Here is a 15,230-nt window from a genome sequence, read left to right as displayed (position 1 = left end):
GTGAATTGCATCCCTCTAACCAGGAATTAACAAAGATAAAATGTTGTCATCCACTTAAAACTGCCTGGTACAATCTCTTTGAATAAATGAAAGTGAAAGAAAGCAACTTGCCTTTGCTGCTGTTTATTCAGTGTCATGTGTGGCACTCCCAGAGCAAGGAAGTATTATGTGTGCAAGAAAACTTATTTCCACAAGAATCTCTCTGTTCTGGTATGGAAGATAGCATCTGCTCCCGATTCCAGTATCTGTCAGTGCTACAGTGCAAGTAGAGAGATGTGAAGTTGTGTGTCATTTCTCTAAGTGTTGGATCCCGAAGGATTCTGTGGTTGCCCAAGTATGCCAAAAAGGGTTGGGTTTAGGGTATTGTGCTTGGTTTACATGAAAACTGTTCAAATGTATCAGCTCATCACGACAGCCACATACCATGAGCAAAACAATTTTGTATCTTAATCGCCTCCTAAATAAACGCCTTTTCAAACTTTGCCTCACCGACAAGCGAAGCCCCGGACCCTGTGAGGCACTGCTGTTACTCTGGGACAGCAGCAACTCCTCCTGCCAACCAGCAACTGGATCCTGCACCTGGAGCTGCCGAGCCGGGTTTTGTCTGCGTTCACCTCCGTGACAACTCCGTAATTCCTAGGGTAATTCCGGAGTCTGAACTCGCCGTTACGAGCGGCCCTGCGCCTGCGACGGCTCCTCCCGGTCTGTCCCCCCCGGGTCCCTCAGCTGCGAGACTCTTCCGGTTCCCCTGCCCTACCGCCGCACGCTCGAGGCCGCACTGCCTGTCACCCGCCCCGCCCGCCGCTGCCGGCACCGCCTTCGGAGCGCAGAACCTCGGGGCGCTCCGGGCGGGGTGGCGCGGGGCATTGTGGGGCAGAGCAGGGGAGGGGGGGGGGGGAGCAGTGCGGCGCGGTGCATGCCGGGAACGGGGCGGGCGGCGCTCGGAGGCCCAGTGCGGGGCAGGCTGTTGCTCGGTGTCTCGGTGCGGCGGCGACCGGTGGGCTTGGGCCAACGGCGGAGGAGGTTCCTGCCCGTCGGGGATGGCGGACGCGGCGGCCTCCCCCGTGGGGAAGCGGCTCCTGCTGCTGCTGGCGGCGGGGCCCGGCGAGGGCGAGGCGGTGGGGCCGGAGCCGGGGCCTTCGCTGCCCTCCCGGGCCTGGCGGAGCGGCACGGTGCGGGCCATGAGCGGAGCCGTGCCCCAGGACCTGGCGGTGAGGCCCCGGCGGTGGGGGGAGGGGGGGTTGGGACTGGGAGGACGGGCAGCCGCAGGCTGGGCGCTGCGGGTCGGGCCGCCCGCGTGGGCCGCGGCCTCCCGCCGCCGTGCAGGGCTGCGGGGGAGGCGGCGGGGCCGCGGCGCGCCGCCTCTCATGTGCGGGTCGTGGCAGCGCTGTGCTGGCTCCCCGCGGTCGCCCCGGACTCCCCGCTGGGCCTGCCGGGACGCGCTCCGGGCTGAGGGGCGGCAGGGCAGGTCTGCGGCGGGCGCGGTGGCGGATCGGCCCTGGAGCTGCCGGGACACGGGTCTGCTCGGGGCGGAGCGGACCCAGTGGCCTCGGATGCGGTGGCTGGAAGTAACCGACGTGTGAAACTCGCGCATGGGAGGTTTCTGCTTTTTGGTGCTGATCCATCTGTATGTAACTTCTGAGGGTTGAAGTTTGTTTATTTTTCCCCGGTAAGATACTCAGTTTTCTCGAGCAGCCCAACTGATGCCCTTGTTTGAAGGTGTACTTTTGAGTGGGGATCATGAGTTTCATTCTGTCTCAGATTTTGTTTTCAGCTGTAGGAGTTTATGCTTCATATAATGTGTTTAAACAGTCTTTAGCACTTACTTGGTTTACTTCTAGTTGTCCTGAGTTCAGGAGAAGGTAACAGCACAAGTATAGCTCAGTGAGATGCTTGTGTGGACATCTTAAGAAGAGCTCTTAAAAAGGAGCGTGACCAGCAGGTCGAAGGAGGTGATCCTGCCCCTCTAGTTTGTTCTCATGAGACCTCACTTGGAGTATTGTGTGCAGTTCTGGTGTCCTCAACATAAAAAGGGCATGGAACTGTTGGAACAAGTCCAGAGGACAGCCACGCGGATGCTCAGGGGAGTGGAGCACCTCCCGTATGAAGAGAGGCTGAGAAAGTTGGGGCTGTTCAGCCTGGAGAAGAGAAGGCTGCGTGGAGACCTCATAGCAACCTTCCAGTATCTGAAGGGGGCCTACAAGGATGCTGGGGATGGACTCTTCATCAGGGACTGTAGTGACAGGACGAGGGGTAATGGGTGCAAACTTAAACAGGGGAAGTTTAGATTGGAGATAAGGAAGAAATTCTTTACTGTGAGGGTGGTGAGGCACTGGAATGGGTTGCCCAGGGAGGTTGTGAATGCTCCATCCTTGGCGGTGTTCAAGGCCAGGTTGGATGAGGCCATGGGTGACATGGTTTAGTGTGAGGTGTCCCTGCCCATGGCAGGGGGTTGGAACTAGATGATCTCAAGATCCTTTCCAACCCTAACTATTCTATGATTCTATGATACCAATGCTATATATCTCTTTGCGAATGCCAATTCTGCAGGTATTTGCTGTGAGCAGTGGTATGCTTCAGAGACCTGGTGGTATGCTGCTGAGAACTGTGGTTGTTAAATAGACCCATGGGGAAAAGGCATGAGGTTCTGTGTTTGTGAAGAGTCTTGTTAGTTCTCTTTCTGATGACCTTTATTAAACGTTTGTTGTTACTACTTTAAGTTCTTTGGGTTTCTATGCAGAGTTCCAGTTTTGAGAAGTTGCCTTGATTTCCTTCAATGATGCTGATTTCTTTGGCCTTGTCTTAGTAGTTCAACTGTGCAATCAGTGGGAAGGGGTATGCTGAATTTAGTTTGGCAAAGCCAGGTGCCCTGGCACCCTGTGTCTGCAGTTGAGAGCTGTGGTGATGCACTCTAGCTGCTCCTTTTTTTGTTTAAGGAGGGAAAAAGAAACCTCCTTAACATGCAGAAAGGGGATCTTCAAAGGAAAATGGAGCAAGTGTTTGAGATGAGAAATGTCAAAATGTTTTGGGCTAAGACCTGGTCTGGAGAGCTACTCTTGTAGCAGACTGCATTTGACAAGTGTATTGTCAGCACTCTTGCATTCTGGAATCATCCATCCCAAATATGAGTATGATGTAGGGAATTTTTGGTGTGTTGGTCTTAATGCTCTTTTGCTGGAAGGATTGGTGGGGTGTTTTCCTTTTTCTTTTTTTTTTTTTTCCTCCAGTAAATCTGTCCAATAAAAGGTAAGAGTTTGTTTCCTGGTCAGTCATTGCTGACCAACCTTTTAGACTACCCTAGCAAAGTAAAAATCAACTAAATAATGTCTCCTACTGCTGCTGTTAAAGGCAGAAAACTGGGGTGGGTGGATGGATGTTGTTAAGACCAGTAGGTATATCTTTAATGCCTTTTTCTGTAAAAGAGATGTTTATGAACAAGCACATGTTGAACATACTTTATTTGCAAAGCAAGTAAAAAAAAATATATTAAAAAGATATAAAAATATATATAAAATACAGGTTTTTTCAATTTTACTTGCAAAGCAAGTAAATTCTACTTGCAAAGCAAGTAAAAAAGTGGATCTGAAGTGGTTTACTTGCAAAGCAAGTAAAATACAGCTCTTCAAAGGAAAAAAGTTCGTTGAATGAGTGCTGACTGCAAAAGTACTTGATGTACATTCCCTCTACTTTGCAATACTTTGTAGAGTAAGCACAAAGTGTTTTATACTTAAGTACAAAACACTATAAATTCTTGTTATGCCAGAAGGTTTTTTCTGATAGTCTTTCTGTCTTCCTATGTGTAATAGACATCCACACTGAAAACTTCATTCATATGGTGAGCAATGTCTTCTGTGGCTCCACTTACACTCTTCCTGGGTTGGGGCTCAACAGGGTCATGAGGGATTCTGTAACTGTTTATACTACTGAAATGCAAGGAGTAGGGATGATGTGTGAGTGGATGGAATACCTCTTTGGTTTTAGCTTATGTAACTATAAGTTTACATGATTTATTAAAAAACCAATCTTGGCTTTTTTGGCACTGTCATTGCAGTTAAAGGTAACTCTGTGACTTGTAAAATTCTCTAAAAGGATCTTGGCAGATCTGAAGTGGTTATGAAGTTATAGATGAGGACTGGAGTGGAGACTCAAGCTGAGGAACATTCCTAGTCTTACGCCATCTCTGGTGTCCATGTGTCATGCCTGCTGAATAGCAAGGGGCAGGGCAGATGGTGGCTGTGGAAGGAATGGTAGGACTGATCTCAGTAGTGGCTTTATCAGGGCTGACAGTGGGATTGGGACCGTTCCCCCAAAATACAGGTAATGGAGAAAGAACAGTAACAAAGTTTGTGTATGAAAGGCTTATTAGCGTTGATGCGTTTGGTTACAACTTTGCAGAGCTGTTCTTACGCAACACGGATTGTTTGTGCTGGGTACCTTCTCAACCCTACTGTCTCCTGTATTTCTGTTAACCAAGACACTGAAAATCCCTGTCCCTTCATTTTTTCTTCCCGTTTTCCTTATTTGAGGGTACTTGTTGTAATTTCTTGACACGTGGTAGCAATTACAGTACATGTGCCAGAGGTTTAGTTGAACTGCCTTATTCCTGAGGGTTATGGAAGTGCCCACTTTGGATGTTTGCTGTGCATACGTAGGGTTTATGTGGTATTTCTGATATTCCAGAAGTGTCACACTATTGAACACATGCTGTGCTGATCTGCACATGTGCAGTAATTTTAATACATATTAAACCTATTGGACTTGCACAAAATAGACATGTTTGGGGAAGTCTGGGTAGAAATATGGAAGCTCTAGATTGAGAAGGTAAGCTTCTAAGAGAACTGCTGCCTGTAATACAGCATGTATTAGTAAATGAGTATTTTACTTTTGTGTCAGTGAAAGAATGGACAAGGTCAAAGGCTCACCCAGTCCACCCCTTTGCCTTGCCCAGTCTTGCACTGGTGAGATGTGGACATCACTGTGTGTCTGTGGAGGGAATCAAAGCTGTTGAGTGCTGCCAGGTGGGAGTTTTCTGAAATGATGTTTAGCTGTAAAGTCATGCGCAGCATGACTGCTCTGTATTTGCCAGCAAAGGGATATAAAATAAGTCTTTGCTCATCTGATAGTGGATGCTCTGTAGAGCTCACTGACCTTGGATTGACTTTGGAGGGTCGGCCTCTTCTTCCTTCTTTGTGGTGTTTGTTGCGGCAGAATCAAAGATTTCAGATTCGCTGGTTCAGTCTTAGTGAATCGAGGTTATTTGGCTTTGAAAATTGCTGCTCAAATAGGCTTACTGTTTAAAATCTATATTCAAGGGACCTCTTTCTAGAGTTAACCCATCTTTATATTTAATTGTAATTGCATCTACAAGTTTTATTTATACTGATATAAGTGATAGGAAAATTTGTAGTGTTCTTACATGTTAAATTATTAGAAATATTCAGATACAGCTTTTGCAAGTGAAAGCTGGAGAGTTACTGTGTACGGGCAAAGTCTGCAGGAAGCTCCTTGTAAGTGTTTGCATTTGCGGATCAACCTTTCTGCCTTTGCAGAAGTTCCAATTACAGGCAGAAGAGATTCAGACATTTCATCAAAATTACTTGTTTTGACCTTTGTGAGTATTGTTTTGTAGTGTTGAAATGTAACAGCCGAAACAAGGAGAAAAGGCTAGGAAGATATACTTTGGCAAGACCTTAGTTTTTTCTCCCATCATTGTCAAAACACAGCAGTTTGGGAGTCTGTTTTCTTGGGTGGACATCGTTGACATGGTATGGCCAGGGCTTGCAATTTTACCAAATGAAATGCCATAAGCTGGGGAAGCAGAAACCATGTTTTATGATCTGATCAGTGAATATGTGGTCACCTCATTTAGCTGTATTTTTAGTGATGGATACAGAAAGCAGTAGACTCAGTAAGAGCTGTGCAAATAGAGTAAAATTTAGCAATTGTAAACTAGTATATATAATCATAATTTAGGTGCCTGTCGACACATTTGTTGGTATGTTTTTCTCTAAGGTGTTATATGTGTTACACTTCAGATAAACCCAAAAGGCTGAATGATACATTTGTGGGGGGTAGTTCCGCGTGGTGATAAGGGTTTGAGCTACAGGTGGGCCCCTGGGAGTCCGTTTCATCATTCAAATGGCTGCAGACAGTCAGGTTTCTGTAATATCCATACTAAGATGATTTCTCAGTTTTCAGTGGTGGTATCAGTGGGGCTACTTAGAAGTTTGAAATGCATCATTTGTTGATGCCTCTTGGTGTGACTGCAGGGCACTGCCTGATGCAGGAGTTCTGTGGGATACGTGCTAGCAATTGCATACTCTTTTCTGGCAGGTTTCAAGCGGAAGACTGATTATTTCATAGGAGGTAAAAACACATGGACCTGTTGTATATGGAGAAACTTCTACTTGAAATGCAGGTGATTATGGGAAAGTGGAAGTTTTGTCTTGAGTTATTACTGTGTTAATCCCTGATGGCATTCCATTTCCTAAACACTTTGGATGAAAAGGGGAGGCCAGTGTTCTAACCAAGCCACTGCTTCAAGAAGCCCGTTCTGTAGTTTCAACTTCTTAAGGTACAAGGCTTCTTTTTTTTTTTTTTTTTTCCTGTAGGATAACAACTTTCTACATATTCCTTAGGCAAGCTCTGTGTGTCTCTGATCTGCATAAGGTACTGTTAGATTTGAGGCAGGAATGTGTGTAAAGAAATTTGATACTTTTTATGCCAGCTTTATCAGTGACATTATTAATATCTTGAAATAATAATTCTACTGCTCCAATAGTTGCCGTTTTAAAACTAATTATTTTCCATTCTGCATTTATCATTGCCCTTAGACGTTTGTAAATTCCATACACCTACATTTTCAGTGCAGTGCCATTTGGATACTCAAGTTCAGGTTAGATGCAGTGAAAGAAAGTCCTTCATATCATATGTAAGCTATGTAGTTAAAACTTTCTTTCACTTTTAACTCCTTCCATTTATTACCATTCTTTTTTCTGCAGCTCCCTACCTCATTCCTCACCTGAAACTTATTCTCATATTTGGCAAACCACTGGTATTGTTTGAATGGACTAGTAGTTACCAGTTTTTTCCTTCCTTATTTTCAAATTCAGGTGTTGTATTTGCTGCTTGCCAATTATGCAAGCACCAATTTTAAATTGTTTGAAAAGTCTGGCTATCAAACCTGCAATTTAAGATGTTGCTTTTTCTTCCTCATCCTTTTCTTGCTGATAATTGGGTTGTAGAATACTTGGGATTAGGAATAGCTTTCTTTGTTTTCTAGTTGATTTGTTTTGTGAAACAGCAGATATCATCATCTCTGCAGGTGCAGAAAGAAACAGTAGTAAAAAAAGATTGTCTTGCTATTATTTCACTGAAGTCGGTTTTTATGGTACTTTGATTGGGATGCAGGCAAACATTAGGTAAAGAGGTATTTTAGATGGATTGAGGCCAAACTAGATTGCTGTCGCATTCACACCTGTGAGAATTAAGGTTGTGGGCTGTCTTTGTGTTGCAGAGGTGTTGACAGGGCTGTTCATACATGTTTCTGAGCATTGCTCATTTTTGTTACAACAGGAGAGTGGCAGTTGCAGTATGCTCTAAAATGACTCAAGTGACACTTGTGCAGAATGGGGTAGGGCCTTCCCAAAGATGACGCTTCTTCCCTTGCATGTTGTGGCTTGTGTGTAGATTCCAGCACTGATTTTTAGCTGTGATATTCACATTCCTTGACATTTTCCTCCATGTGTGTGACCAGTGTGAGGGTCAGTAATGATGCTCAAGCTGGGACTGCTCTAATGTTGAAAGAAATGAGATACTAACAGAGTGCTGTGCAAGATTCTCTTGTTTTGGCACTTTGTCGTTCTTTCCTACCTACTTAACCCGACTCATCTAAATACATGTCTTTTTGAGCCACATAAAGAGGTATTGAAAACCAGTATTTTCAGGAATGGTTTTCTCTACTATTTTTGCTGAAATATAGTGTGGTGTTTAGTTTGTTTGGTGTTGGTTTTTTTTTTTTTTTTTTTTTTTTTTTTTTTTTTGGAGTTTTGTTTTGGTTTGCTTTAATAAGCCAGGTCCTGCCTGGAACTGCCTGGGGTTTTAGAATGATTACAGAATTTAGCTATGGTGGTGTTTTGTGCTTGCTCCTGGTACCCGCTATAATTCTGTTACTTATTAATCTTGAAATGTTTCTTTTTTGTCCTGTGTTAAACAAAAATAAAAATACCCAAAGAAAACAACCCAACAATAAAAAAACAGAACATGAAACTTTATCATCTTTGTTCTGTCAAATGAACAGTGTAAATAAACACATATTTTTTAGATATGCTGTATTTGGGTACTTTAAGCTCTAAATTTTACTGTAGGGCTTGCTATATGTTACTGTGGTGTCAGAGCATTGTTCAGTCTTCAGATGTAATAATCATAATGCCAGGCAAGATATTGAAAATTTTAGGAAGCTTTTTGTTTCAGTGGTTGTTTGAAATGGCTATACAAATAGTTATTAATGCACTGGCCCTGACAACTTAATTGGGTTTGCCATGTCATACTGTCTTCTGTCAATTTTTGCTCATATAAGTAGCCACCTTTGAATAATAGTAGCAACACATGTCCCCCCCTTCTGTCTGTGTTGTCATTCCATCCTCTTATATCAAACCATCGTTCATTCTGCCAGTGCCATTCCTGGCAAGTTTCTGGATCCTCTTTTTTCCTTCTCTACTAATAGAGGTTTGTACAGTGTTCATTGCTTCCAGCTTTGCAGTCGTCATACAAGCAAATTTTTTTACTCAGATATTTCTAGTTGAATCGTAATCCCAATATTGTCTTATCTCTGTAGTAGACAGATCAAATAGGATTCACTGTCTTTTCTGGCAGGCCTTTCATGAAGAATATATTATTAATTTCCCTTTTCAGTCTCATGTTTTCTTGATAAAGCAACCTAGTTTGACCACTCCAAAGCTTCAGCTTTTTTAGACCTTTAGTCATTCTTCTGTGCTTTCTTCTGCTGTCTCCTGTTGTTCTGACTCAAACTGCTCATAAGTATCTTAGCAGAGAACTTACTGAACCTAAGTAGAGAGACAGTTGCTTCAGGTGTACATAGACATTTAGGTACATGTCTGTCCTCTTTTTTAAGCAGCATGAGGTAGCTGAATGTATACCACCTCATGACCTATTATACCTGCTCGCTTTTATTTTTCTATAAAACTGATGCTTGTCCTGTCACTGGTAGTTTCTGCCTTTGTTTAGCACCTTGTGCTTATTTTCTTGATTGTATTGTGCTCTGATCTGAGGCAGTTTATCAAATTTGTCAAGGTAATTTGAGTTCTGCCTTCAAGTGTGCTTGCAGAGCTTTCCAGCATATGATCTTTCTGGGGAACTTGACAGTCCCGGTGTTGGTTACAATGCTTAATGACTGTTCTCAAGTCAGTTTAATTTTTGGAACATATTCCTATGAAGACCCTCAGTCAAATGTTTCCTTTTTATCAGAGAATAGTTGATTTTTGTGCTCAGCATGTAGGTTGTCTTTTCCTGGTGTGAAATGTTATACAGAAGTGTTCCAAGGTCTAAATTCAAGGTGTGAGACCTGTATTTCTCTATTTGGAAGAGATGGTAATCTTTCTTCAAGCAGAGAATGACAGGGCCTTAAAGTATCTAATCCGTATCTACCCTTGAATGTTTTTAGGTAACTTTTATATGGGAAGGTTACTGCTCTTTCTTCATAGCAGTGGATTAGCAAAGCTTTTTCATATTTTTCTTGGAAAGCTTCAGTAGTAGTATTGTAGCAGCTGAAGAATATAAAACCTGTAATAAAAAAAACACCACAACCCAAAACTGTTCTTCACTGGGAAAGGCTCTGACAACACCACCCAAGTCTTGGAAGGCAGACGCAGGGACTGTGAGAATGATGACCTTAGGCCCACTGTAGGAGAGGACCTGGTTCGAGACCATCTTAAAAACCTGAACGTACACAAGTCCATGGGACCTGATGAAATCTATCAGCAGGTCCTAAAGGAGCTGGCGAATGAAGTTGCTAAGCCACTGGCCATCATATTTGAAAAATCATGGCAGTCTGGTGAAGTTCCCAATGACTGGAAAAAGGGAAATATAACCCCCATTTTCAAGAAGGGGAACATGGATGACCTGAGGACTTACAGACCAGTCAGTCTCACCTCTGTGCCTGGCAAAATCTTGGAGCAGATTCTCCTGGAAGGCATGCTAAGGCACATGAAAAACAACGAGGTGCATGGTGACAGCCAGCATGGCTTCACTAAGGGGAAATCCTGCCTGACTGATTTGGTGGCCTTCTATGATGGGGCTACGAAACTGACGGACAGGGGCGGAGCAGTTGACGTCATCTACCTGGACTTGTGCAAAGCGGACCATTCAGTGGATAAAGAACGCGTGGTGTCCCTCAGGGATTGATGTTGGGACCGGTCTTGTTCGACATCTTTGTCGGTGACGTGGACAGTGGGATTGAGTGTGCCCCTCAGCAAGTTTGCCGATGACACCAAGCTGTGCGGTTCGGTTGATACGTTGGAGGGAAGGGATGTGATATTTGTAGCTATTAGTGGTCACCACCCTTAAAGTAATGGCTTTAGCAGAGTTACCATTTCTCTAGCTGCTGATGGTTTAATACTATTTATGCCCTCTAGGATTTTTCCTGTCAAAGGTGGTTTAGATTGTTTTGCTTAATAATCAGTATGTGCTATGAGCATAGAAAAGTGCCAAGGAAATATAAAAACAAGGTATGTGTTCTAATTTTAATAATATATTTAATGTCTTCACTAAATATATTGTGACTTAATCAGTATCAGCCTTTAAGCATAATTGTTCTAATAACTGTGGTTTCTTGGTTATATGATGAAATCTACTTTTTATCTGCCTTGATACAAATTATTTTGGAGGAGGACTTTTCTCCTTAGTTTCTTTTTCTAATTTTCTTGGTTTGGAAATCAGCTGCAATGAAACACCTAGTGTGTGTGTCTATCTGTATATTTCAGATTGGGGTTTTTTTGCCTTTGCTTGTAAGAAATAGTTTGAAGCATGATTACTGGATTGGAAGGTAAAAGTTTTCTAAGCACTGATGTATCTTTGTTTCATGTAATGAATTCCAAAGTAATACCTTGACTGCATTAGAAAACTATTAGAAAACTACAGTAGGTTTAGTTTTCTTTTTTAATCCCATTTACTGATGGTTCTAGCTGAATGAGATCTCAGATGTCTCCAAGGTCAATCTCAGTGTCTACCTTCCCTTCCTTCCTCTTTCACATCTTGACAATGTAGTTCTTTCTGCGTCATGAGGAAGAAGTCATGAGCCAGCTTGTTGCCTAGTTTTACTTGATAGTGTGGAACAAATTCCTACTAGTGCCTCTTTTCTGGGCGTAAGTACTATTATTCCAATTTACAGATGGGGAAACTCAGCCAATGAGACTAAATGGCTTGACCAGGGTCATGCAGGAAGCCTCTGATGCAGCAGGGAATTGAACCTGAGTCTTTGGCTACTCTCTAGCAACTGATGGACCATCCTTCCTTTCAAAACTAGGTAAAATTTAAGACCATTTTAAGGGATATTTTTGAACTTGGATTTTTTGCCATCTTCTGCTTTTTGTAATCTATAAAACCCTAAAATGTAAAGATTTTGTTTTTCATAGATGGCATCTACATTAGACCTTTGTACAAATTCTAATGCAATAAGCTGCAATACTTTTTCCTATTATAAAGCATGTTTAGAGCCTGTGTATCACATGATGAAAAAGACCAATATGTCTGTCTTACCTTCACTATGGTCTTCCTGTTGTTGCTGCTTTTACGGTGGAACTGATGTTGGAAAACTTTAGGGGATATTCCATTTTAACCAGACCATAGTTCTCAATAGTGTGTTAAGGCCTGAATTTTAGTGTAGTAGCTAAATAAGAATGTGTTTTCTGGAAAAAGCACTTCAAATTTTGTAGATCAGATAAAGCAGCTCAGCTTTGTAGTATCGCTTTTTATTGGGAGAATTACAGGGCTGTGTGCCCCCTCTGTTCTGTGTTGGGGGGGGGGAAAGTGTTGTAGATTTAAAAAAACCTAAAAACCAAACATAAAAATCTTTTCTTGTTTGTAAGCAGATGTTGCTTAGAGAAGGTGTTTTTTCCCTGTAGGAGAACTTGGGAAGTCTTTCAGGTACATTTTTGTCTAAGCAGCATCTTTTTTCTTTTTTTTTTTCTTTTTTTTTTAATACGATACAGTCATATCTGCACTAATTTAATGTCTAGTTACTATCACCAGTACCACTGTTTAGAACCGTTAGTATTAACAAAGCACCATTGCTGTTCTTATCAATGACTCATCTAAACTGATTGTGAGCAGAGTTAGGAGGGTCAGCAGAAGATACTGTTTGTAGATGTGACCATATGAACTGTAGGGCCATTGGTACATTTGAGAGGTAATGTATTCTGCTGTAGCCAGGGCTTTAGCACACCGACATTGCCCTTTTGACTCAGAACTGCACAATTTCCAAATTAAGATGAAACACTCTCCACCCCCTGGAAATTCTCAGTCATAATGCAGCCACTTTCCTTAAGGCTCTGGGATTTTCAGCAAAGGTAGACTGTTCCTGTTTACCACTTTAAGTATCAGAAGAAAATATGTCTAGTCACTCTCAAGTCTGTCTAATCTGTCCGTACTTTCCTTGCTTTAGGTATCTCTTTCAGGACTCTCTTAGTGTCTTTCTCATAGAATTTAAGTATACTGGGCATCAGTTCACAAATATGCTGTAGTTATTTTCTGTAGTAATACAAAGTAGCATATACACAAAGATGTGGTGTGCCGTGCAAGTCAGCTTCTGCTTCTTGCACACCCAGTACACAAGGTGATTTTTATTGCACATTCTGGAAACAGAAACTGAGAACATAGCTGTTATTAATGAGGGTTTCATCCTTTTTGTTGCTATGTGATCTCTTGGAAGCTACTGACAATACTGACAGTATCGTGTGGTGTTGCATGGATCTGGAGCAGCTGCCCTGCATATGTGTGTAAGAATAGTCTGTTGGGTATTGACTTAGAATTAGTAACACCTGTTGTAAAGGTTGGAAGTCAGAATTTGTCCGGACTCCACTGCTTCTGTTGATGATACCAAGATGGAACAAAACAGAATATTGAACATAAAGTGTGTAAAACAAACTTGCCATGACTTCTGTGTTCTGCAGGGAGAGAGATGATCTTAGAATGATAATATTGTAACTCTTTTCTCTCCTTTTCACTCAGTTCATGGGTCTGGGGTTTTAGAAAGGAAAACTGTAAAGTCTATTTTCTGAGTTATGTGATGGAATAGAGTAGTTCAGTTGAAAGGGACCTACAACAATCATCTAGTCCAACTGCCTGACCACTTCAGGGCTGTCCAAAAGTTAAACCAAATTGTTGAGGGCACTGTCCAAATGCCTTTTAAATATTGGCAGGACTTGGTTTGCCCTCTTGGCTGCCAGGGTATACTGCTAGCTTGTATTGAGCCTCTTGCCAATCAGCCCCCCAGGTTCCTTTCTGCAGGTTGCTCTCTGGCCACTCATCTCCCAGTTTATACTTCTGTCCAGTGTTGCTCCATCCCTAGTGCAGAATCCAGCATTTGTTCTCATATTTCATGGTATTAATGATTGCCCAGTGCAGGATCTTTGTGCAAGGTCTCTTGTCACTTGAGAGAGTGAGCAGCACCTGCCAGTTTGATACCATCAGCAAACTTTCTAGTGGTGCATTCAACTCCTGCATCCATATAATTGATAAAAATCTTGACCAGCACTGGCCTTAGCACTGAGCCCTGAGGAGCACTGCTGGTGACTGGTCGTCACCCAGATGTAGCCTCATTCACTACAACCCTCTGAGCCTTGCCATTGAGCCAATTCTTCTCCCAGCGCACTTTGAACCCACTTATCTTGCAGTTGGACAACTTGTCCAGAAGGATGCCATGAGGGACAAAACCTAAGCATTATTGGAATCCAGAAAAACTGTATCCACCACCTTCCCTTCATACACTGGGCGGGTGGTCTTGTTGTAGAAGGAGATGAAATTAGTTAAACAGGACTTCACCTTTGTGAACCCATGTTGATGATGCCTGATGATTGCATTGTCCCTCAAGTGCCCTGTGTGATTTTCATAGCTTTTCCAGGTGGCTAGATAACAGATCTGTAGTTCCCTGGCTCTGCCCTCATGCCTTTCTTGTATATTGGAATAATGCTGGCCAGCTTCCAATAAGTGAGGACCTCCCCAGAATCCCAAGAATCTGGTAGATGATGGAGAGAGGTCCTGCTATAACATCCCCTAGATGTAACATCCTAGATGTAACATCCCCTAGATTAGAGATGGCATTGCTACTGCTTTGTATATGATGGGTGCACAGTATTTGTCAGAATGTTTTGTGAGCCCCTTAAACCTGGAACACTCATCTTAAAGTTCATCACTGGCCACTTCTTGTAGTATTTTTTTAATAGGAAGTAATGTGTTAAATTTGTATCTAAAAGCACTACTCTTCCACTTCATCAATTTATAATGATTCATAGAAATGTGAGATGTCTTATAGGTTAAAACTGGAAGAAGTTTTGTTATAGTCTTACTTCTTGTGTGTCACAAGGTGAATTGACTTAAATCTTGTCTGAAGGAGTAAATTAAAAAAAAACCTAATAGGTATCCTTATTTATCTGGGATAGAGTGGTAAGCTTCACTTTATTGCTTGCTTGAATTTGCCTCTCTTTAGTGATCCTTGCCAACTGGTTTAAGGGGATGTGCTAGTGAGAGGTCCTCTCTGTGTAGCAGCTTATAAAATCTCCCCTAATTTTCACCAAATACTTCAATATGTTGCAAAAAAGGCATATATTCCAAAGTCAGCATTATTCTAATAGTTCTTTTTGACAGCCTTTTTTCATGTAACTGCACAGTAAGAGGATCATAACAAGATGATTACCTCACTGATACTGTACATATAAACAACTCCATTTTGTTATTTGTATCTGGTAGTCCTCTCTTTATGTCACATGCTACTGCCAAGAAAGCTACAGGCCCATTGAAACAGGAAAAGTGTTGAGTCAAATTTCCACTATATTGCTGAAGTTTGTTGAATGGAAGGAAGGATATCTTGAAAGGTCCGGTCTTCTTTCTCTGTAGGGCAGCATAAGCAGTACTTGAGTTCAAGAATTCATTGAGAGAGTTGCTTCGTATTCTCTCCCTCTGCCCTTGGAGTTTGAGCTTTTGAGTCTGGTGTGTGA

The 15,230-nt window shown here is 42.5% G+C and overlaps 1 protein-coding gene across 4 annotated transcripts in view; it reads left to right on the top strand.

Annotated features, from left to right (window-relative positions):
* Positions 1-932: 932 nt before the first annotated feature.
* KDM3B (lysine demethylase 3B) overlaps positions 933-15,230 on the top strand; it is a 59,574-nt gene continuing 45,276 nt past the window's right edge. For all 4 annotated transcript variants that reach the window (XM_080627381.1, XM_080627380.1, XM_080627379.1 and 1 more), the window contains exon 1: positions 933-1,211. In XM_080627381.1, coding sequence (XP_080483507.1) covers positions 1,041-1,211 — 171 coding nt within the window. In that variant the 5' untranslated portion in view covers positions 933-1,040. The remainder of the gene's footprint in view (positions 1,212-15,230) is intronic.

The sequence above is a fragment of the Psittacula echo genome (assembly GCF_963264785.1).
Source record: "Psittacula echo genome assembly, chromosome: 11".
NCBI lineage: Eukaryota > Metazoa > Chordata > Aves > Psittaciformes > Psittacidae > Psittacula > Psittacula echo.
This window is presented reverse-complemented; position numbering and strand designations above follow the sequence as displayed.